Source organism: Pteropus vampyrus, unplaced genomic scaffold (assembly GCF_000151845.1).
Source record: "Pteropus vampyrus isolate Shadow unplaced genomic scaffold, Pvam_2.0 Scaffold14, whole genome shotgun sequence".
NCBI classification, from domain to species: Eukaryota; Metazoa; Chordata; class Mammalia; order Chiroptera; family Pteropodidae; genus Pteropus; species Pteropus vampyrus.
In genome coordinates this window covers 10,517,065-10,539,872 of record NW_011888795.1, presented here as the reverse complement: position 1 = coordinate 10,539,872, position 22,808 = coordinate 10,517,065, and the positions used below count along the sequence as shown (strand labels likewise).

The 22,808-nt window shown below is 37.0% G+C and overlaps 1 protein-coding gene and 1 pseudogene across 1 annotated transcript in view; one reads left to right on the top strand and one right to left on the bottom strand.

The window, feature by feature from the left end:
• Positions 1–2,382: 2,382 nt before the first annotated feature.
• The window catches only part of MCCC1 (methylcrotonoyl-CoA carboxylase 1), a 49,568-nt gene continuing 29,142 nt past the window's right edge, over positions 2,383–22,808 (bottom strand). Inside the window, exons 10-19 of the mRNA XM_011382783.2 lie at positions 22,527–22,654; positions 20,005–20,188; positions 17,697–17,806; positions 15,999–16,209; positions 14,407–14,493; positions 9,151–9,200; positions 6,425–6,562; positions 5,089–5,196; positions 3,488–3,559; positions 2,383–2,746 (exon numbers count right to left, since the gene is read on the bottom strand). Coding sequence (XP_011381085.1) covers positions 2,618–2,746; positions 3,488–3,559; positions 5,089–5,196; positions 6,425–6,562; positions 9,151–9,200; positions 14,407–14,493; positions 15,999–16,209; positions 17,697–17,806; positions 20,005–20,188; positions 22,527–22,654 — 1,217 coding nt within the window. The 3' untranslated portion in view covers positions 2,383–2,617. The remainder of the gene's footprint in view (positions 2,747–3,487; positions 3,560–5,088; positions 5,197–6,424; positions 6,563–9,150; positions 9,201–14,406; positions 14,494–15,998; positions 16,210–17,696; positions 17,807–20,004; positions 20,189–22,526; positions 22,655–22,808) is intronic.
• On the top strand, positions 9,587–10,319 carry LOC105307318 (annotated as a pseudogene).

The window sequence follows — 22,808 nt, the reverse complement described above, 5'->3', positions numbered from 1 at the left end:
CCCTTGACCAAAACGTCATTATGCAGCACATGACTGTAATTTAAAAAAAGAATACAGTTTACTACATATTCTTTGAAGAAAGAATAATTCAAAGTTTAAGACACATATATAACAATACATTGTTGATTTTGCTGATTTTGGAGGTCTATAAAGGTAGTACCACGCTGTAGGTCCTGGAACATGTTATTTCACTTAGTATTGTGATTACAAGATTTATTCATGCTGATGCTCTTAACCTGTTTATTTTGTTGTTACATAGGATCCAGTGTGCCATACCTTAGTGACTTACCTTCTCCCACCAACCAATTAAAATTGTTTCCAATGCTTTACTATTATGGGTAATTAGGCTATGAACATTTTTGGTGCACAAATGCATTTACGCATTTCTAAAAGTGGGATGTTAGGTCGTAGGGTATACAAAACGCCTAACCTTGTGAAATAACATCAAAGTTTCTCAAAGAGGTTCTAGTAGTCACATAAACTTTCCCTACTAAAAGTAACCACTATTTGCAAGATAAAAATCCAAACCTGTCATTCTGTACCAGTTTCAATTTGGCTCCAAACTAAATTTCACACCTTTCTTAGAGCGCTCCCCCGCAAAGCACCTCTCACTCCAGTTGGACAGGTCTGCTCCTGAGTATGGAAGACACCTTGTGCATTTTCAACAATGCAGCCCTGTCCCTTTATTTCTGGTCTATGACTCCTACCCTTCATTACTGTCCCTGGATTCTCCTTCCTTTATGAAACCTACCTTGATCACTGAACTCTTACACCCCAGCTCCTAAAATACCTATTTTCTGTACCAGTCATATGACATCAGTTTTCACCTTCACTCACATTTTAGGATACTGTTTCATGTTGCCTTATTGAAAAAAAATGAACATTCTAAGCTGTGTAATCATATTTATTTAAGAACTTAGCATTTCCAATTTTAGTATTTGATACCTTTCTTACCACTCTCTTGACAATGGACTTGCTTCCTTGGCAGCCAGGAGATAGTTTAATTTTGAACTTGCTATTTCCCACATAACTTTTGATATGATTATGTCTTATTTTCCCAATTAAATCACAGTCATCTTAAAGTACAGGGACCATCTTTTATATTTCCTTGTATTCTCCATAATATATGTCTTATGCATACAGCAATAATCCATTCAATATTTAATACTTTAGTAGGTATGTGAAAATGCAGAGGGCTGCATATCAATTAGTAATAGTGACAAACAGAATATAGACAAAAATGAAGAAATAAAATTGAAAGCGTTTTTTTTCCCTAATGAAATCATGAAAAAAGTATTCAGCAGTGAAGCTTTCTACACTTATCCACTTTCTGTAAAATTTTTTTCAAATTTATCCAAATTAAATATTAATAAGTAATATAGTCTAGCATGCAGTATATAATTACATATACATATATAAATGTGTGTGTATGTATATATACATATATAGTCACACGCAACAGAACGATGTTTTGGTCAATGATGGACCGCATACATGATGGTGGTCCCATAGATTATAATGGAGTTGAAAGACTCCTGTTGCCTAGCTGCCATAATGTCAATGCATTACCCATGTGTTTGCGGTGATGCTGGTGTAAACAAACCTACTGCATTGCCAGTCATATAAAAATATAGCACATACAATTACGTACAGTATATAATACTTGATAATGATAACAAGCGACTATGTTACTGGTTTATGTTTTAACTGTAGTTTTTATTGTTAGAGTATACTCTTGCTACTTACACAAAAAAACTGCTATAAAACACTACGTGTGTTAAGCCAGCAGCAGCCTCATACATCTTGTGTTCACTGTGTCTTTTGATTGCAGCATTTTCTCATGTGCTTGATTTAAGCTCATGTTGTTTCATACAGTAACATGCAGTAGAGACTTGTAGTCTAGGAGCAATAGGCTATACCATACAGCCCAGGTGTGCAGTAGGCTGTACCATGTCGATCTGTATAAGTGCCCTCTATGATGCTCACACCAACAAAATCACCTAAAGAGGCATTTCTCGGAATGTATCTCTGTCGTTAAGTGGTGCATGACTGTATATACATTTGTACAGCCTTACAAAAGTGCAACAAAGGCAGAGGCGGTCTAAACACTTTCCAGTCAGAAAGACAAGAAATAACACCCATGTCTATAAACTCCCTAATAAGTTACTCTTTGATTAAAAAAAACCTTTGGTGAGTTTAGCTATATGTCATCTGTCTCTGAAATACGTTACTGTCCGTTTTCATCATGATTGTAACTGGGCGATAATTCATTTAATTAAATGATTTTCACTTCTGTTCATTCTCTTTTGATAAAGTTGCTGCTCAACTTTCTAAAAGAAACTGCATTGTATAAAATTTGAGGTAGAAACAAGTCACATTGGCTTCCAATAAGAAAGTATAATTCAATTTTATTAGTATGAAATATTTTGAGATAATTCATTGTATTTGTGACCCCAGTACATGATTCTCAAATATGAAAGGGTTTTAACACAATCACACAATCGTTTAGTAAAACTGCTGTTTATCAGACCCCAAGAAAAGCAGGAAGGCACTTTCTCTTTTTGGTGTAGAGATACTACACTTAAAACACTGCTTATTGGCCATCGTATAATGGAGTCTATTCTGCTTCCCTGTTGTCAGATTCCTCTGTCTCAAACTCGACTAACAGAGAATGTCTGTTGGCCTGAGAACCTTCTTTGTAGAACACTTTCTTGATTGTGCCATCCTTTGGAGCCTTTATGATATGCTGCAGAGACACAAGACATGACAAACAATGTGATACTGATGAGGACCGAGCACATACCAAGTCAAGAAAGTCAGACGCAAAGTAAAAAATAAAGCCAATTGTTTTGATATTTTGTCATCGGTGCTTCCCTATCTTTTTCATATTACAGCAGACAGAGAAAATGACATTTTCATGATGTGCTTAAGGGTTGACACAACTGTAACACATTCAAGGTCACTAAATGAGAAGCTCCCAAGATTCCCAGTAGAATCTCACCTGGGACGCTTTTAAAAACAATTGATTTTTGGGCCCCACTCCTGGAGATCCCAATTCAACTGGTCTGGGGAAGCAGTTTTGTATGGTGACTAATATGTGTGGCCAAGGCTGAGAACTAGTGGCTTACAACTTCCAACCATCTAAAAACCTGAACAGCTAATTTAATATGATCGAGGTTTTCACTTTGATACTGATGGCTGGCACCCTCGGTTTGGCCTTATAAAATACCCATAGTTAACATTCAGTTGGGTTACTGCCTGAATCTAAGCTATTGATAATTTCATTAATTTCACAATCAAATGACAGGTATGATTTCACAAAATTAAAATGAGAAAGATGGTTTGGTTTTGTTTCTTGCAGTTAATGCTTCATCAGTCCATGGCTCTGAATACTTAAAATGGTACTAACGAAATAAAGCAAAAGAACCAATTAGGTGTGATTAGCTGCTAAAGTTTACTTGGCAACTGAACTCATGATTTCACTTACCTCCATCTTCATGGAGATCATAACCATTAGAGAATCTCCAGCTTTTACTTTGTCTCCAGCTTTCACAAACACCTAGAGATTAAGAATGACAGGTTAATACTTGAAAACACAGAGGGTCCTTTGTGGTCCACAGGTGATATATATACATACACAGCAGAAGTATGAGTCTATGTGGTTGTCTCGTCTGCCAAAAACAAATGTATTGGTGCAAATCAGAGACCTAAAGGTCAGTCTGGCATTGCTGACACTGTTGTCCGTGGAAGGTACCACTTCGCTGCTCATCCCTACTCTCTAAGCTGTCGAGTTTTCCTTGAATCAGATGAATAAGTTTTATATATCTTGAGACCCTTTTGTTTTTTCATGAATGTACAGACAAGATATCCCACCAACAGTGAAGGACTACTATACTTAAATGTCTTTGCCACAGGCTGGGTAGAGGGTTGTACTTGGTTCTCTAGTTTGAGGTTGTCTAGGATAGCGTTCCAAGTCTTTATGGCCTTGTGTAATGAATGTAGACAATCTTTATGTGTAAGAATTAAACTTATTGGCAACCCCAGAAAAAACCCTCTATTTTCCTTTTTACGTGTATAGATAAACACATATATCCCATATGGTATCCTTGTCTTCTTGGTTAATACGGTTATCAAGGAATGTTTAGAAACATCATATTGTGGAGCCAGGTTCTTAAGTCAACGTGTAGAATCAAAATTGTGAAAAATAAGAAACTCCCTTGAAAGCCTCACAAATTACCCAAAGCTGGGTGATGCTTTAGCATCAGATGAGAGCAATGGTTTGGATTTAAGGGCCAGTTTTGGGAAAAACATGCATCTTTAAGTGTAAGACCCTGGTGCACACCTTATGCGGGGTGCTCACATTATGAGAGGCCTGTGGGAACTGAGACTGAATGAGCCACATACGTCTCCCAGCTCATACTCCCTCTGGGGCAAACACTTCCAGAAGGCAATGGTTCTTGAAATCACTCAAACTATTTAAATAGTTATTTTCCTCTTTTTTAGAGGTACTAAGACTATATAGTTAAATTTTTTATGACTTAAATACATTTAAGGGGACACTACTATAATTCAAACATATGAAAAGAGACTACTGATCTATCACCATTTGAAGGTAAATCAGTATGGATCTCAACTCTGAGTATATACTGCATTCAACACCAAAACATGTTGTTCTTCACCAGTACCGCCTTTCAAATTTTAACACAGATGCAATTATGTACATTAGAGAAAATGTCATTATTTCATGATAAACTGTTTGCAGTTAAATTTAACATTAAAAAACAGCCCTTCTGGATAATGCTTGATGAATACTCAATTTTAATCATGAAAAGATAATTTAAATAGTACTTTCATGGAAATTCCCACTTTCAAAAACAATAGTGTTTATTATAAGTTAGGTAAATGAGTATTTTCATTGATGACTATAATATAGAACTTGAATCCATAATAGAGTTTCTTGATTTCTTGAAATGGATGCTCTCCAATGGGCAAGATTTAGGGAGGGAAAAAAGATGCATATGACGAAGTTCAATAAAGATATCTGTTGGGTGTTACTGGACATTATTCTACGTACATTCACATGATTACCTTCTCAATGGTTCCAGTCATAGGTGCTATGGTACTTCCCTGAGTTCCTTCGAAGCTCACTGAAGACAAGTATTTGGGGACTGGAATGCCAATCTGAACATTTCCTGCCTATAAATAAATAACAAACCAGAAATGAAAATCAAGATCTTATCCCTATAATTTTACTAATATATCTGAGGTTGTTTTCAAGTTATCTGTTTAACCTTAGTCATATTTAACACCAGTTTTGTGACCCTAAGCAAATCACTAAAGCCCTCTCACTTTTGGCTTCCTAGTACACAGGAGTAACGGTATACGTGCCTCAGAGGGGATTAAAGGAATTCACGTATATAACTATTGGTAAAATACAGCCACTGGCTGGAAGCCATTTTTAGTAGCAACCCTACTATCAAGTGCTTAGTCTAAGTCAGAAACTGTTCTTTGCAGTTACATATATTTTGTCATTAACTGTCACAACAATCTTATAAAGTAGGTACTGTTATTATTCCTGTTTATAGATGGGGGAACTGAAGCTTGGAGTTTAACTCGTCCAAGGTCACAGAGCTGCTCAGTGGTAGGACCAGATTTTGAACCGAGCAGCTTCATATTCCAGAAATTATGCTCTTCACCACTCACCATACTGCCTCTGCCACCATATTTTTATAGCATATTGACTATGGAAAGAAATGCCTGGTAAAGTGAGATCATCCTTGACTCCATATACAGTAATACTTAAGGCATCTCATCACAAGGGACTGTGATCTGTAAGATGGTTCCCAAATGTGAGAAGACTTTGAAGAGGCCACAGTACATTTGATAACATTGTCTTCTGCCCAAGCAGAATGTTAAGGTCTCCTAATAAACTCCTAACCAAATCCATGCCAAGCCTATCTCTACCATCTATCAAGAGAATGCCACTAACCCAACTCACCTTCCCACTGCACGCCTTCCCCACAAGGAACCTCTGGTCCACACTCCTCTCCGAATGGGTCCCCTCCTCCCAAACCCCCAGCACTCCAAGTACCAGGAGGATGCTGGCTGGGGAAACTGTTCGGGCATCAAGTCCCTGAGAGCCAGTGCCCACTGAGCAGGGAGATATTCTCTGACAAGGGTGTGAGAACATGTCTCAGAATTAAAAAAGAAAATGAATATGTGTCTATCGATGAGAATCTGTGTGAACAAAAGAACGAGAGATGACAGGAAGGTAGCAAAGAAACAGAATGGAGAAAGAAACAGAGGAAAGGTCACATCATCGATTAAAGGAAGTAGGAACTTCCTCATCTCTTCCAATAGAATGCTCTGGTCAAGCAATTTTCTTCTAAACCCCAACAGTGTTAATATAAAGAAGAGACATTACCATGGAAAATAGGTAAATTGTGTTTTCCAGGATAATTAGCTTAGTTTTACTAGCAACTTCATTAATAGACCATTTCAGGTAAGTACTGTCTCCTTCACTATAAAGATCACCAAGGACATGGAAAGTTTTATCTTCAATCTGAAAAATAAAAACAAAAACAAAAAAAAAACCAGAAAAGATCCTTAAAACAATATGAACAACCTTACGGTATTAATAAAATCAGAATCAATTCTTTACTATTAATAGTTTCAAAAAGTAACAGGTAAAATGGTTTTTAAATAGTCATATAGAAACCTTTAACCTAATATTCATAAACAAAACACTCTAGATAGAAACAGCAGTAAGATAATTAAAAGAAAAAAGTCATATAATATATCTATAGCATCATAATGCTACAGATAAAGGTTAATGTAAGAATAGCAATAAAATGTGGAATAGAAATATAAATCAAATGAAGCAAAATTATTAAAATTTGGTTGATGGGTATATTACATGATAATATGCATTTCCGAGTACCCAAAGTCAAATTTAGTTTTACTGTGCCAAAGTCAGTAATGAAAAAAGTCAGAACAACATAATTAGATGGTGTTTCTTTTATCTCAACAGCATGTAGATCAAATTTATGGTTTTCAGTTATGATTTAAGAAGATAAATTAGCTGGAGATTGACCGCAATTTTCTCACTCTAAGAGAGAGTGCTAAAGAATAGATTTCACACTTAATTTCAAGGAAGCTGACAAAAGGACATGAAACCTTTTTGTTCTAAAGGACGTTTTCTCACATATACACTAAAGAAAAAATTTCCCTTACACATAGAAAATCCATTTAAATATTCTCTATTTTTCATCTCAATTCCCATGATTTTAGTGTCAAAGTCCTGTGTTTATTCTTTTCAAATATATTATGTAGGTGAGGGTGAAATAGGTCACACTGCAGTGTGTATACATTGGTTCTCATCTATCCTAAGTTAAATATGCCATTTTAGTCTGCTTTGTAATCTACTGAAACAGCTATTTAAATGTTGTGGAATTCTAAGGACATAAAGGTTAGATTAGGGACAGTTTTGTTTAAAGATTTACGAAAGCACATCTTAATTTGTGAATGTAGTTCCACGAGCAGATTAGAACAAACCTGCAGTTTTACCATTTATCAAGAGATAAAAGGGATCCCAAAACCAGAGGTGCCAATATGAATTAAAACTCTCACGTACTAAGGGAGGTAGACTTCCCGAGTTTTTCAGAATCTCAGAGAAGGAAAAACAATGTGTCTTAAAGTGTTGGGAGATCTAAAGCATGTCTTTGATAAATCCATGTTGTAGGAATTTGAAATCTCTTAGTTCATATTAAAAATGATTTATTCCATTCTCTGAATTTGCATGTTACTATTGGACTGAAGTTGAGTTCTCACATTAGTCATTCGCAAAATGCAAATCAAAACCACAATGAGATACTACTTCACGCTCATTAGAATGGCTTTTATTAAAAAGAAGGAAAAAAAACAGAACATAAATATAGACAAGGCTGTGGAGAAACTGGAATCCTTGTGCACTGTTGGGGGAATGTAAGTTGATGTAGCTACTATGAAAAACAGTATGCTAGTTCCTCAAAAAATTAAAAATAGAACTACTCTATTTATGATCCAGCAATTCTACTGCGAGGTATATGCCCCTAAAGAATTGAAAACAGGGTCTTGAAGACATATTTGTACACCTATGTTCACAGTAGCATTAGTCATAGTAGCCGAAAGGTGGAAACAACTCAAGTATCCATCGACAGATGAATGAATAAACAAAGTGTGGTATATACAGCCAATGAAATACTATTCAGCCTTAAAAAGGAAGGAAATTTGGACACATGATATAACATGAAAGAACCTTAAAGACATTATGCTAAGTGAAATAGGCCAGTCACAAAAAGACAAAAGATGAATGATTCCATTTACTTGAGGTACCTAGGTGCTCGCTTCGGCAACACATATATTAAAATTGGAACAATGCTTGAGGTACCTAGAATAGTTAAGTTCATAGACACAGTAAGTAGAATGGTAGTTGCCAGGGGCTGGGGGGAAGGGAGAAGTGGGCTGCTTTTGTTTAATGGGTATTGAGTTTCAATTTTGCGAGAGGAGAAAAGTTCTGCAGATGTGTGGTGATGATGGCTGCAATAACAATGTAAATGTATTCAGTACCACCTAACTGTACACTTAAAAATGGTTAAAATGGTAAATTTTGTTATGTATATTTAAAAATATACATTAAAAATAATAAATCATAACAGTAATGTTCTCAGTTTAATTTTCTGAACACTAAATTTTAGTAGATGTAACTAATGTAAACAAAAAAGCTCTTTGTAGAGTTTTAATAATTTTTAAGAATTTACAGAGGTCCTGAGACCAAAAACTTTGAGAACTGCTTTAGATATAAAAAAACTCTGAGAACTGCTTTAGATATAAAAATACATTTTGGGGGCCTTGATAAGTGTCTGATTCGAAGCTATTATTTTTTGCCAAGTTTTTTATTCTTAAGGGAACCACAAACTGAGTAAACAATTAGAAACTGGATAAGGGGTAATTTCCTCATATTGTTCTGAAATAAAAGCAGATGACATTCTTCTAACTATAGATACACAAGTCAATGGCTTAAGAGAAACCAGAGAGTGAAATAAGACCAGATTCAGTATGAAAGAGATCAGATTTAGCTCTGAACTGTAGAACAAAAGCAGTGAGGCTTACCTGCATGCTGTATGACCCATCATGGTTATATGTTACAGTTATGGTTACATCTTCAAGGAAAAAAAATTTTAAAAAAATTAGAATAACTGAAATTCTAAAAATCTCACTTTCAACCTAAAGATAACTAGCTATTAGGGACATCAGTATCTTTTAATTCTCTAGCAATAAAGATTAAAAAACAACAACAACAAACTATCAGCCATGTTTCAATAAAAGTAAATTTCAAACTTCTTTTCTAAAAATGGAGTTTTAGCTCTTTTAAGGTTGCAGGCTATTTTAGATATTTCCCCCTCCGCTAGGAAAGGCTCCAGTGTTAAGAGTAAAAAGTGCAATTAATTGGGAAAGAGAAGTTCTGATTTAAGGCTCAAATCTACATCTGTGGTATGACTACCTCTGTGATCTTGACTAAGTCATTTAGAATCTGAGTCTTGGCCTTGCAGGGGGGCCCAGGAGCCATCTGTGCCCAGCCATGGTCAACTCCACTGTGCTGAGACATTGCTGTCAAGGGCAAGCCATTAGGCTGTGTCTCCTTGGAGCTGTCTGCAGACAAAGTTCCAAAGACAGTGGAAAACAGTGGAAAACTTTCATGCTCTGAGCACTGGGGAGAAAGGGCTTGGTTTTAAAGGTTCCTGCTCTCACAGAATTATTCTGGGTGGTGAATTCACACACCATAATGGCATAGGTGGCAAGTCCATCTATGGGAAGAAATTTGATGATGGGAATTACTTCCTGAAGTACATGGGTCCTGGAATCTTGTCATGAAGAGTGGTGGACCCAACGCAAACAGTTCCCAGTTTTCCGTATGCACTGCCAAGACTGGGTGGGTGGATGGCAAGCATGTGGTCTTCGGCATAGTGAAAGAAGGCATGAATATTGTGGAGGCTATGGAGCACTTTGGGTCCAGAGTAGCAAGACCAGCAAGATCACCACTGCTGACTGTGGAAAAATCTAATAGATTCGACTTGTTTTACCTTAACCACCAAACCATTCCTCCTGTAGCACACGAGAGTACCCCCCACTCCCACCTGCTCAGAACACCCAATAATCAGAACACCCAATAATCTTTGTGTTCTTGCTGCAGTTCACTGGGTTCCAGATTTTCCTTCCCTCCAAGTCTAGCTGGGTTGCAGAGTTAAGTTTACGATTATGAAATAAAAGCTAAACAACAATGGAAAATAAATAAAATCTGAGACTTGATTTTTCTGATCCTTTCTGACCCATTAAATGGGTATGAGAATTTAACAATGATTAAATGTGCAAGTGTTTTATAAACTGTAAATGACTATGCAAATATAATATACAATATACTGATACTATTATGTGAATACAGAATATGTTAAAGACTATACTAGAAGATGGAAATCAAAACTTTTGTGGGGTAGAGAAGGTAAATCAAAATTATTTCATCTAATCCTGATACTTCAACCATCATTTTGATGGTTGCAAGTGCAAATCTGTTTCCTGCTCTGATCTTCCTTCTCCAGAACTCTGATTAGTCATTCCCAGCTAGATGTTCCATCCGTACTTTAAAATGAGCACAGTGGGTCCAACAAATCATCTCCTGCCTCCGTCTGCTTTCCCTCCTGACCTGTGAGCTCCAAGACTGGCGTTATTATTCTCCTTGTCACCCTAGTTTAAAACCTGTCATTCTTGCTTCCTCCTCTTTCTCCTTTCTACCTCCAATAGTCACCACAAAGGTTCCAAAGGTATTCTTCTCTTTGAATACCTGTCCTATACACACATTTCTTCCTTTCCATTTCCATCGCTCTACCCTGATTCAGACAGATGGCCTCAGGTCTGGCTCACTCTGAGGTCTTCCCAGGACTTCCTGCTTCCTGTCTCAATCTTTCCAGCTGATGCTTCCTAGTATGTCCCCACCACATTCAAAATACTTGGCCTTGCATTGAGAACACCAAACTCTCAATTTTATTTCCTACTCTGTTCTTCTAAATAGCCCTGTGTCCAATCATATGTGAAAATGGGCTAATTAATATTCTCAGTATGTCTCTAGCCTTCCTGTCACTGTGCCTCATTGCTCATGCTCCTCCTTCACTACATTGTTTGTCCCCAGCAGCACCAACTGAAACCACACACCTCGTTCACGTCATGCTACTTGGGAAGAGCCTGTCTAGGTGGAACAAATTCTCTCTTGTCTGAACATTTAGACTTCTGCGGACATTCACCATTATGATTCTCCCCTCGTCCAGTTTATGATAGAGTGATTTTTTTCTCTTTATCAGTTGTTCTAGAAAATTGCAAAAATAAAAATGTTCACAAGGCCTAAAAGTCTTCTCTGTTACCCATATGTAACTACCATTAAACATTTGAACATGTGAATCCTTTTGGAACTTTTAAAATGCACATTTGAGCTTGCATTTTTCTTTTATAAAAACAGTACATTGCTAAACATTGTTCTACAACCAACGTTATTTTAGTTAACATTGACATATCTTGTTCTTTCAACAGTAACACAGGTATAGTTTAATAATGATGATGATGATGATGATGATGATGATTATGGTGACAACAGCTAATATTTGTTGGCTGTTTGCTATCGGCCATACAATGAGCTAAGTGCTTTATATGTGCTGTTTCATTTAAAATCTACAATAACACAAGGAAGTAATTACCACTACCATCATCACGTATGGCTGAAGACACTTGATACTTAGACAGAGTGTGTGACTTGCCTAAGGGTCACAGACAAGAAGGGAGCCAGCATTCAAACCTACGTAGTCTAACTCCAGGGCCTACATTATTAACCACTAAGCCATCCATTTTCCCAACAAACACACTTCTTTGCCATGTGGTAAATTCCTTAAGAGAAAAACATAGGGACAAAGACATCTTTTTTCTGTTCCTTACATTATTCAGAATATCTCTTTTATCAAAAATTCTGTACTGAATGTATGAATAAATGAAACTTCTCCACCCTATATCTTGTCAATATCTTTAACCCTTCTTAAGAGAAAATGCATCCAATTACACAAGATCAGTTTTCTTTCAATTTATAAAATATTAAAAATATTTAAATAACATGAATGCCAACAGAATCATAGTAAAAGACATTGCCAGGAAAAGTCTAAATTCTTTTATATGTTAACTTGTTCTTCCTTCCCCTAGATATTTCTTGACCCTTACAAGAGAATCTTAGACATCTTCATACATATTTAATAAGGTATGGAAGTTTAGCATGATGCAGTGTTAGGTAAGCACATGTACCCTGAAGTGTGGGTTCAAATTCTGGCTCCACCAATTATACCTGGTGTAATTTTTAAGAAAATTATTCATCTCCCTGAGCCATGGTCCCTCCATTCATAAAACTGACACAAATAATAACATCAGTCTCACTGGCCTGTTCTGAAAACACATAAGAAATAATTCATGTAAAGTGCCTAACAAAATTTCTGATATACTCAATAAATCTTAGCCATTATTGTCATCATTACTGTTGTTGTTATTATTGAGGATAGGGCAGGGTGCTGTGAATCTTGGCCACTAGTAACAAGATGAAAATATTTTTCAAGCCTTGAATATTTAAAATGTGTGGTCATTTTCACTGAGATCATTAAGAGTTGGTTCTACTTGAGATTCATAAATACTTCTGGCCCTTAGACTTCCTATTTGGTGCACACTCTTATTCAACCATAGTCACTACTGATTAACATAACACTTCTGAAAACTGTTAAATTTGGACCTGGATTACTGTTGAAAAATACTGCCAAACATGAACAGCAATCATGTTGGCTTTTCAATTATATATTTACTTTTTTAAATTAAAATTTTAAAAAATTCCAAGAAATGCAACATAATTCAGAACACTGCTCAGTGCCTTAGTGAAAATCCATGCCAAGTAACACAGTTGGTTCATCTGAATTATGATCACACATATGATTTTCCTGTTTAATTTAGGTTGAAGAAGCTACTGAAACTTTATTGTTGCTGATACTTGTATTCGGCGTATAGGAATCTGAAGTAAGATACTTCCACATTTTGGAGGGTTTTGTTTTTTTTTAGGATGAAATGAATAAATACACCAACATAAATGTTACCATTTGCAGAATGATAATCTATAAGGGATGTCTGCAAACTTTCTTTCCAAGTACTCAGTGCACTTAAGGTAATCTAGGCTCAGAATGAAAAAATACCCAAAGATCTGAAACACAATCAACTTTTGTGAACAAAGAATGTGTTAATAAGTGAGCAGATGTCTACATAGAGTCAGGGTAAAGAGGAGGGTGTTGCGATGAGCTGGCAGGAAGATTCTGTTCTACCTGGTACGCACCTTTACATAACAGAGCTGTCACAGTTTAATGACAGCTCACCTTCAAGGTTCTCTCCCAGCTCTGACTCTTATACCCATCTGGCTTCCCATGCAAACTGTACTGCAGCAGAAGGGATAGTGCCACCTGCTATCACATGATTTTGGTCCCTCTGGTACATTATTCCAGCCATAAATTTATAAACTTCTCTGACGTAGGTATCAGCCTGTCCTGAGTTCAGTTACAATAAATCAGTCCTCACCATGAGCCTACTCAAATTCGTTTGCAATAAAAATCAGTTTTCCACTGGAAAAGTGGTGAAATTAGCACAGAAGTCAGGGTCAGAAAGATTGGACGTCAACCATGGCTCTGCCACTTACTAGCCTCAAGTTAAGTTATTCCACCTTCCATGCCTCAGTTTCATCAGCCATATGTGGGTACAATAGTGACTCCCCTGCATTAAGTAGTGGAGACAAAAATTTACTTGTGATAAGGCACTTAATAAATTATAACTCTTTAGTAACCACTTCCACCTGAAACATTGCCTAAGGAGTGGGTAATCTTTCCCTGGAGTAGTTTTGAATAGTTTTTTTCTTATTTAAAAGTAATATTCCCACTGAAGAAAAACTACAAAGCTAAGAAAGTACAAAAAAGTGGGTTAGGGGGAGATTGCCTCAAATCCCACTACCCCATGGTAACCTCTCTAACATTTTGGCAAATTACATTTCGGTCATTTTGCTATGTATGTTTTATGACATATTTTTAGAACAGTCACAAAATATAGAAAAAGTATAATGAAGAAAAACAGAAATCATAACTACCCAGAGTCAATCAATTCTATCATTTTGGCATACTTCCTTCCAATGTTTAGGCTAGAATCTCAAAAAAATGTAATTGACTAATTGTAGTCATGCTGAATCTTTTTTTTTTTTCTTCACGTAAATGTGATATATTTGTATAAAGCACATTTTTCTTCTAATAAAACATTACTTACTATTTTCACCATCCCTAAGAGTCATGTTTCTGGTGTAACAGATATTCAGTCTTCTTCCATTGCTGGATGCAAAAGGAGAATATTGATCTTGAAAAAAAATTCAACAACAAATGTATGAACATCAAGCCTACTAAATTTATACCTTACAAATGAAAACATAAAACATAGTTCCTATACTGGCAACTCAAATGTGTTTTTCTTTGTCTTCTCATTGCTTTACATTTAAATTAGATATTTTGATTTACATGTCAGAAAATTTCATACGAAAAATTCCAGCTTTTCTTGAAAAATGAGAATATCTGCAGCCTAAACTCTCATCCTCTGGTGGCATCAATTGCACAGTGGTCACCCCTTTTTGATAGGGCTAATGCATTCCAGGTCACTAAAATCTCTACCACTCACTATTTTTCTTCTGCCTGGCCTCTTTTATTCTCCTCTGTTATTGGTCCAGCCCAGAAGTGTTTGCGTATCCATCCTCTGTTAGACAATACCCAGGAGCTATATAGCATAGCTAAATTGAAGCAGTTTATTCTGAAGCTCATAGCTGTGCCAGTTAAAAATAATGAAAAGAAAAAAGGTGAGAATAAAAGGACACTCCATTATAAAAATGCTAAGTACAGGCTTAGGAATACCATATGAGGCATATTTAGATGCATTTCTTTTAACGTAAAAGGACAAAATAAGGATAGGGCACCAATCTCCTCAAGATGTAATTATATATTTTAAGCTTTCACTCTAACTTTCTTGAATGAATCCAGAAATTGATGATCCTAATAATAGGATCCTATAACGATATAATAATCCTAACAATAATGAAGAGATAAATGGATTAAATTTTTTTTTTTCCTATTTGCTCCAAAGGTCAGAGTTAGCTGAAATAAATACTATGGAGCAACTTTGGGAGAGCTCAGATTTTACTCAATTTAGAGGGAAGAACTTTTTAATGGAGAATTGACCAAAACTAATAAACTAATTAATTTCCAGTTTCCTGAGATGTTAGGAAGAGTTGAGTGACAACTTAGTGGGGAGCTGAAGCAGGGATGCACGCGTGTTGCAGCCAGGATGAATCTCTGCCATAATCCTTCCCATGCTCCAACTCTATGACATGATGAAGTATGTAGGTCTCTAGTCAGTCAGAAATTTGATCATAGAATGAAAAAAGAGAGGAGGAAATAACTCGACAATAAATCATGGGTAATCCAAAGGAATCTGAGAGTCTCCAGGACTCTGTCTTTAATCCCCAGGACCTGGGAAGTTGCTGTGGGTACAGAGGCCATGACAAAGTAGGCCACAAGAAGTGGTAAATAAAAGAAGCTGAAAGGGATCAGCGTGGGCTGTGGCAAGAACTAGTGATTGGTTGAAAAGAGATCCATCTTGACATTGTTAAGTGATTAGTTAAGTTATATTTAATGGGTTAAAAAGTGTTTATGGGTACAGAGCTCTACTTCATCCCAAAAACCACATTAGCAGAGGATGGTATCGATCACTGAGAGAAGAAAAGGGAAGTAAGAGCGGCATAAAGAAGGAAGAGCATGTTCAATAATTATTCATAAAATCTTGACAAGCAGAGGAAAGAGAAAAGCATTCCATACCTTGTGTCTGAATTTTGAAAACATCAGCCTTCTCCTTGAGGATGAGACCCAGAGCTCCCTGGCATAAAAGCTCTTTGGCTATGGGCTTCCGACTGAGCAACAGTTCTTCGCGGTGTTGAGGGATGAAATCAGTGTGCACGTTCCCAGCTTCAAACTCTGGGTGGCCAGACAGGGTGTGGACAAAGTCAATGTTGGTGTGCAGTCCGACGATCTAGGAAGAGAATAAAGCCCATGTCCCCAGTGAGTGGAGAAAATAACATAGTCAGAAAATCATTTTTATGGCTTCTGCTCTTTCTGCTAAGTATTTTCTACTATGGACAACTCTCAGAAAAACAAAAGAAACAAACAAAAAACCCCACTTCACCATCGCTATATATCTAGACTTCACATTTAAAACTACATTTTACTATGATAAAGAGGACACAGGAAATGGTGTTAGTGTAGGTAGTGTGGAGACATTTAGTTGACTAAGGTTAGGAAAGTGATAAATATTAAGAGACTTAAACGACATTTATTTGCAAGATATTGAAGGCCTACCACGTAGAACATTCTCACAACAGAGGACCACTGGAAATAGAGGGCAGAATTCCTACACTGGGGAGGGGAAAGGATTAAATAACCTCAAAAAAGCTTCCTTCCAACAATGAAATCCAAATTTTACACACGGATATAAAAATAAAAAAGGTATAAAACTTAACCCAAAGCAACCTAATAAATGGAACCAAGGGCAAAACCGGCTATCTGAGTCTGGAGTTTATTCATTTACTGATTCATTCATTCATTCATTCATTCACTCACTTAATAGCCATTTCCTGAGCACTCTTTATGTGCCAGGCCCTGATCCAGATACTGGGGACACAGTGAAGACCAAAACAGACCAAGTCCTTGCCTTCATAGAGCTTACATTCTAGGGATAGATAATAAATGATATCCATAAACAAATATCTATCATAATGTCAGGTGATATGAAGAAAAACAAGGCTAATTAAGGGGACAGAGAACAGCAAAGGGTCCTATTTTAAGTAGGGCAGCCCAAAGAAGACTCTGAGGTGAGCGGGGGCTGAAGACAGTGAGGAGGGGGTCCTGTGATCATGTGCAGTTAAAACATTCTGAAAGAAAACAGGAACTCATGGCTCCGTGCTATCTGTGCCTGAGGAATGGCAGGGAGGACACTGTGGTTGGAGTCACAGATATCAGAGATTTGATCAAAGTAATGACATACAACAATTTGAATACCATGGGCTAATAAGAAATCTTTCTAAGAAGCTCCCTCAGCTGGTACTTACTGCACCAAGAAAATTAATGTGCTGCAGAAAACAACATACTATCAGATGGATAAAACTGAACATAATTATTTTTTCTCTGGAGAAAAATAATACCAGATTGTAGGCCACACTTGCACAACTGGACCTATCTACAGGATGGATAGGAATCTCATATCAGATTTCCCTGAAGTATAACACTGACACTAACAGTTTTAGTCTTGTAATATCTCTTTTCTAGCTGGATCAAGAAGTCCTCACATCCTATTCTGACCCATGAGAAATTCTCCCATGTGAAATTATTTTGTTGGTGACATATGGGTAATTAATTTGTAGAAATATGTTGACAAAGACAAAGGTTGACCCATCGTGACAGACATGCTTGGCTGGAGAGATACCAGAGCACTGGGGACTAACGTGGTCCCAAGTCACTCACATGGTACTGATGAAGGTTGGCTCTCAGTTTTCTCAAGGCTGCTTGGCGATCTGCAGCCCACACGACCAGCTTTGCAATCATGGGGTCGTAATGCACTGACACTTCATCTCCTGAAATTGAAAAACCACATAACTGCTCAAAGTCAAAGCTAAAAGGATAAAATATGACGAGCAAGATACTCTGCCAGGGCTTTATATACACTTACTCCTCAAAAAACACTGCATGATAGATATTATTATCACCATTTTATTCATGAGGAACTGAGGCTAATAGGGGTTTAAAAACTTATCATATGTCTATGGAGGGTGTGGCCATCTAAGAGCACCAGCCCCTAAAAATTGTGGTTCAACGACACACAGACTGGCTTTCTCAGCCTATCTTCTGAACCTTCTTTTCCCTTCTCATTTTGGAAGTCATTGCAAAATCTCGCTATCCTGTCATGTCACAATCACCTCTGCCCTTAGCATTCCCTTCCTTCCACCCTGTTTCCTCATCAGAAAAATAAGGATACTAATTTCTCTATCCTGTAGTTGTTGGGAAGGTTGATGATAAAGTACCAAGTGCCGTATCTGACTGAGCTGATAAACAAATAGCAGCTATCATTATTATGATAGTCGTAGAGAACAAGAATCTGAACCATGCATATCTCTCACTGGTTAGAAATGGTTCGAGTAAAAAGGATGTGGTGTATTATAAAGAACACTGTTCCAGGGCCTTTTCGTGATTTTGGCAGGTCACTTGACCCCTGTGAAACCCAGGGTCTTCATTTATAAAATCAAGGGATTGGACTATACTCCCTTCGTCCATCCATCTATCTATCCATCAATTCTTCCATCTACCCACTCGCTCACCCACCAACACACACTGAATACCTTCTAGGCCTCGGCTTGAGCAAGGTGCTGCAAATATGTCACAGAAAATACAGTCCCCTTCTTAAAAATCTTACAATCTCGTGGGGGAAGCTAGACAAGAAGTACATTACCATAAGATAATGTAATGAGGGCAATGTCTGAGGAATGCGCAATGGGCTCAGGAAACACAGAAGAGTGCTGGGGGAAGTTTCTTGGATTAGATTATTCTTCCTGGTGCCAAGATGTGAATCTGGGAGTCCTTCTCAGAATTATGTCTGTTAACTTTTGAGTACCTTTATTAAATTACTATGCAAGCTTTGCTTGCCGCACAGGTTCTTTCTTTTCTATTGCAAAGGCCCTCTTTTCTCTCCAAGATGTTAGAAAATTTATTGACTACCAAATCTTGCTGTGGCTTATCCAGAGCTATCAAAGTGTTGCCAATTTATCATTAAGAAGTCCTAATTTCTCATTTTGGCTTTCAAGACCCTATATGATTTGCTCTCAAGCTATGTCTCCAGCCACATCTCCAACTACTTACCATCTTGAACCATTTTTCCAGCCACATGTTTTCTTATAGTTCTTCGAACATACCTTTAGTTAAGTTCTCTTTTCTTCACTTTTCTTTGAAGTTAAATCTGCCTAATCAAATCCACTCTAGATTTCCTTTCAAAAACGTCTCTTAATTATATGAGCCTAACATGATCTCTTAGTCCTGAGAATTGTTATATTCCATCACTCACCATCTGTATAACTTCTCCGCAACCAAAGTTAAGGTGGCAGTAGACAGTAGTGGCTCAGAGTGCAGACTCTGGAGCCAGACTATCTGGGTCTGAATCTTGCCTCCAAGGACGACCGTGGGCAGTCAGTTAACTTCTCTGTGCCCCGGTTCCTCATCTAGAAATGGGGGTGATAATACCTACCCATAGGGTAGTTCTCATGGTTAAAAGAGCCCAGAGAAAAATTATCTAGAATGGCACTTGTATGTAGGAAGTGGTAAATAACTGTCAGTTATGGCTATTGTTATTAATCATATGCTGAATTGTGATAGCTCTTGCACTGCTTTTTACTTTTAAATTTCTTTTATTATTGCTTAGTTTGCACTAAGTTTACATATTAATTCTCCAGCTTGACTTGAAGGCAGAGTACCTCAAGCATAGCAAATATCAGTCACCTTAAATCATTTCAAAGTAAAAATGTAAAATGATACTCATAAAATATTTGTTGCTTAGGTTCGACCAAGTACTACTGCATTTGACAAAAGAGAGTATTGTTTGAAAATACTAGTCATTCCTTAAAATTAACTATTCCAGAAGGAAAAATAAAGATGAATGAGAAATCAATTAAATCCTTTATTTTAAAACACACTAGAGATTTCCACAAGACACAGGGAAAGACCTCATCCAAAAATAAAAATGCATTAAAAATTCAAAAAGACTTATTGTTTTACTTCACTGTACCTTGCCGTACACCAGTTTCAATCCTAGTGGAAAGGTCTGCTCGAGGGGTAGAGAGATGCACTAATGGCCCAGCCCCTGGCATGAAGTTATTGTGAGGATCTTCTGCGTATATTCTAGCTTCAAACGCATGGCCCTGCAGAGCTATTTCTTCCTGGCTCAAAGGAATCTTCTCTCCTGCTGCAATCTGGTAATAGAAGAGTATGTGTTTCTTATGAAAATCCACCTTAAAGCAGCTACAAGACTACTAAATTGGTGGGCTTGCCTTTTTCTATGTAAAATGTACATTTGGCCTTTATAATGAAGCCAAATAAAAATTATTATTTTAGCCACCATTTGAGTATTAGGAAAAAGCAAAAAGAGATTAAAAAACAGGTGCAACTTGAAAACAATGTATTAATTGCAATAGGTTTCTAGAGTTTTAAAATAGAGAAAGCAAGCAAACTGACAGAAATTATAAATATAAAAATCAGCGTTTTTTTCAAATTTAATTAAAACTAAGATTTCTTTCCGGCAAGATAGTCTCAGTTTTCATCTAAAACATTAGAACTCAGTTACCAAATCAAATTTTTTAATAGTAAATTATTAGTTGGTGTTTAGGACTATAATCACAGTTATGGATAAAGTGTGACATTAGTCATCCTTGTAATCTTCATCAGCAAGTGAGTGATAAAGCAAACCAGAAAGGGGAACATAAGGTTTTTCAATTTTATTATATTTATGTATATTGCACGGCACCGGATTACGAACAGGATGATCATTACTGTTCATCACTTATTATTATTTTGGCCATTATGTACCAATACTACAAATCTCTTTCTCTAATTAGTGTAATTTAGAAAAGGCTATTGAAGGACTTGCTGTCACATTCTCCCCTTAAGTTTTCCTCCAAGATGAGAAAATGACAAAAGAGAAAGCACATGGTACAGGGGAAAAAAATTCTAAGTAACTTAGCATCACATTGAACTAAACTGGTAAGTATAAAACAGAGGCAAAGATTTAATCTCTTTAAATCTGAAAAACAAGAAAATTCTTTAAATAAGACAAATCAGGAACTACAGCAGTTAAGAGTAAAAGGAAAATGGACTGAATGGAATGTCTTTATCGCATGGTGTTTTAAACCGTAGACTCTGCAGCCATATTCCTTAGAAATCTTTGATCTGCCATGATTTCAAGATTCTGGACTCTCTTGAGTTGCTATTTCAGAAAAAAAAAAAAATCCTCCTTTTCCTTGAATTCTGGAAATATAAGCACCCCAGAAGTATCTAAATCCACTAAGTTTTCTTGACATCCACTAACACTTACTAGCCTGATGTGCCTGGTTTTCATTAGCTCCCAAGGCTATAGGGGCCCAGAAGAATCTTTCAGCTCAATTAAAACCACCAATCACCCCCAAGGAAATAGTAAAAGGAACATCATATTATTGTCCACAGAAGTTCTGAAAAGACAAAATTATCAAAATAATCAAGACTTTAGCATCACGACATGAAAACAATTTAAATTCAGGATACATACAAACCAAGAATCCCAAGAGATCTAGAATTTTTATACAACTTAAAACTTTTATTTTATATTTTAAAAAAGGCTGTTAAAATCTATTATTTTCAAAAAACATATTAAGTTGTTATTATTATTATAATATTCAAAATAATATGCTTTGTGGAACTCTGGTTTAGGTCAGCGCCTCTCACACTATTTATAATAAAGGAACAGTTACGGACTTACACGTTTGTAAAATCAGCAGATCTATCATAGCAATGCCAAAAATGCTTTAAACACTTCTAAATATTTACTGTGAATGTCCATACTTATCCCACCTTGGTCAGCAACAGTTCGTAAGTCAGCTCTTGTAAATGGACCACTCACTCTATTGGTCTAGACCAGCGGTTCCCAACCTTTTTGGCACCAGGGATGGGTGCTCCTATGAGAATCTAATGCCTGATGATCTCAGGTGGAGCTGAGGCAGTGATGCTAGCGCTGGGGAGCGGCCGCAAATACAGATGAAGCTTTGCTCACTTGCCCGTTGCTCACCTCCTGCTGTGAGGCCCGATTCCTAAAAGGCCACAGACAGATACCAGTCCACAGCCCGGGGGTTGGGGACCCCTGGTCTAGACCATTGCCTTGGTTCTTCATTCCCAACTCTGCCTTAACTCATTTCACCTTGGCTAATATCTGTCCTGCCTCTAAAATCTAATGACGGACTGGCCCAGAATAATGTGGCATCATGTACAGTACAAGCCTTTGGCATTGAGATGATGCAGTCACAAGAAAGTCTCAGCAGCAGCAGCTCACCTGCTGGCTGCTCCACGTCTGAAGGGAAATGATGGTAACTGACAGATTAGGAATCTGTGTCCACAGTGACAATGACATAGCATCAAATGCAGTGTCACCTTTAACCTCTCATTTTCCTATCCTCATCATAACCAGCAAGAATTGAACCCTTATCCAAAGGTGACACCTTCTTTTAGGAGGCCATCGGGTACTGTATTCTCGAGACCAATGTTCAATAGGAAAAGTATCCCCACCTTAAACTGCCACTCTACCAAGTCAATTCCTGTGATCATCTCGGTAACAGGATGTTCCACTTGCAGTCTTGTATTCATCTCCATGAAGTAGAAATTGTGCTCTCGGTCCATAATAAACTCCACCGTTCCTAAAAGATAAAATACAATAGTCATATTTCAAAAGTTGATAATCAGTAGCAAATAAAAACCTTCCGTGATGTATCACAGAATTTTACCACCGCTTTTATTCAAAGGTAAACACTTTGTATTCCATAAAAAAACTCTCAGTTTACAGCAATAAAT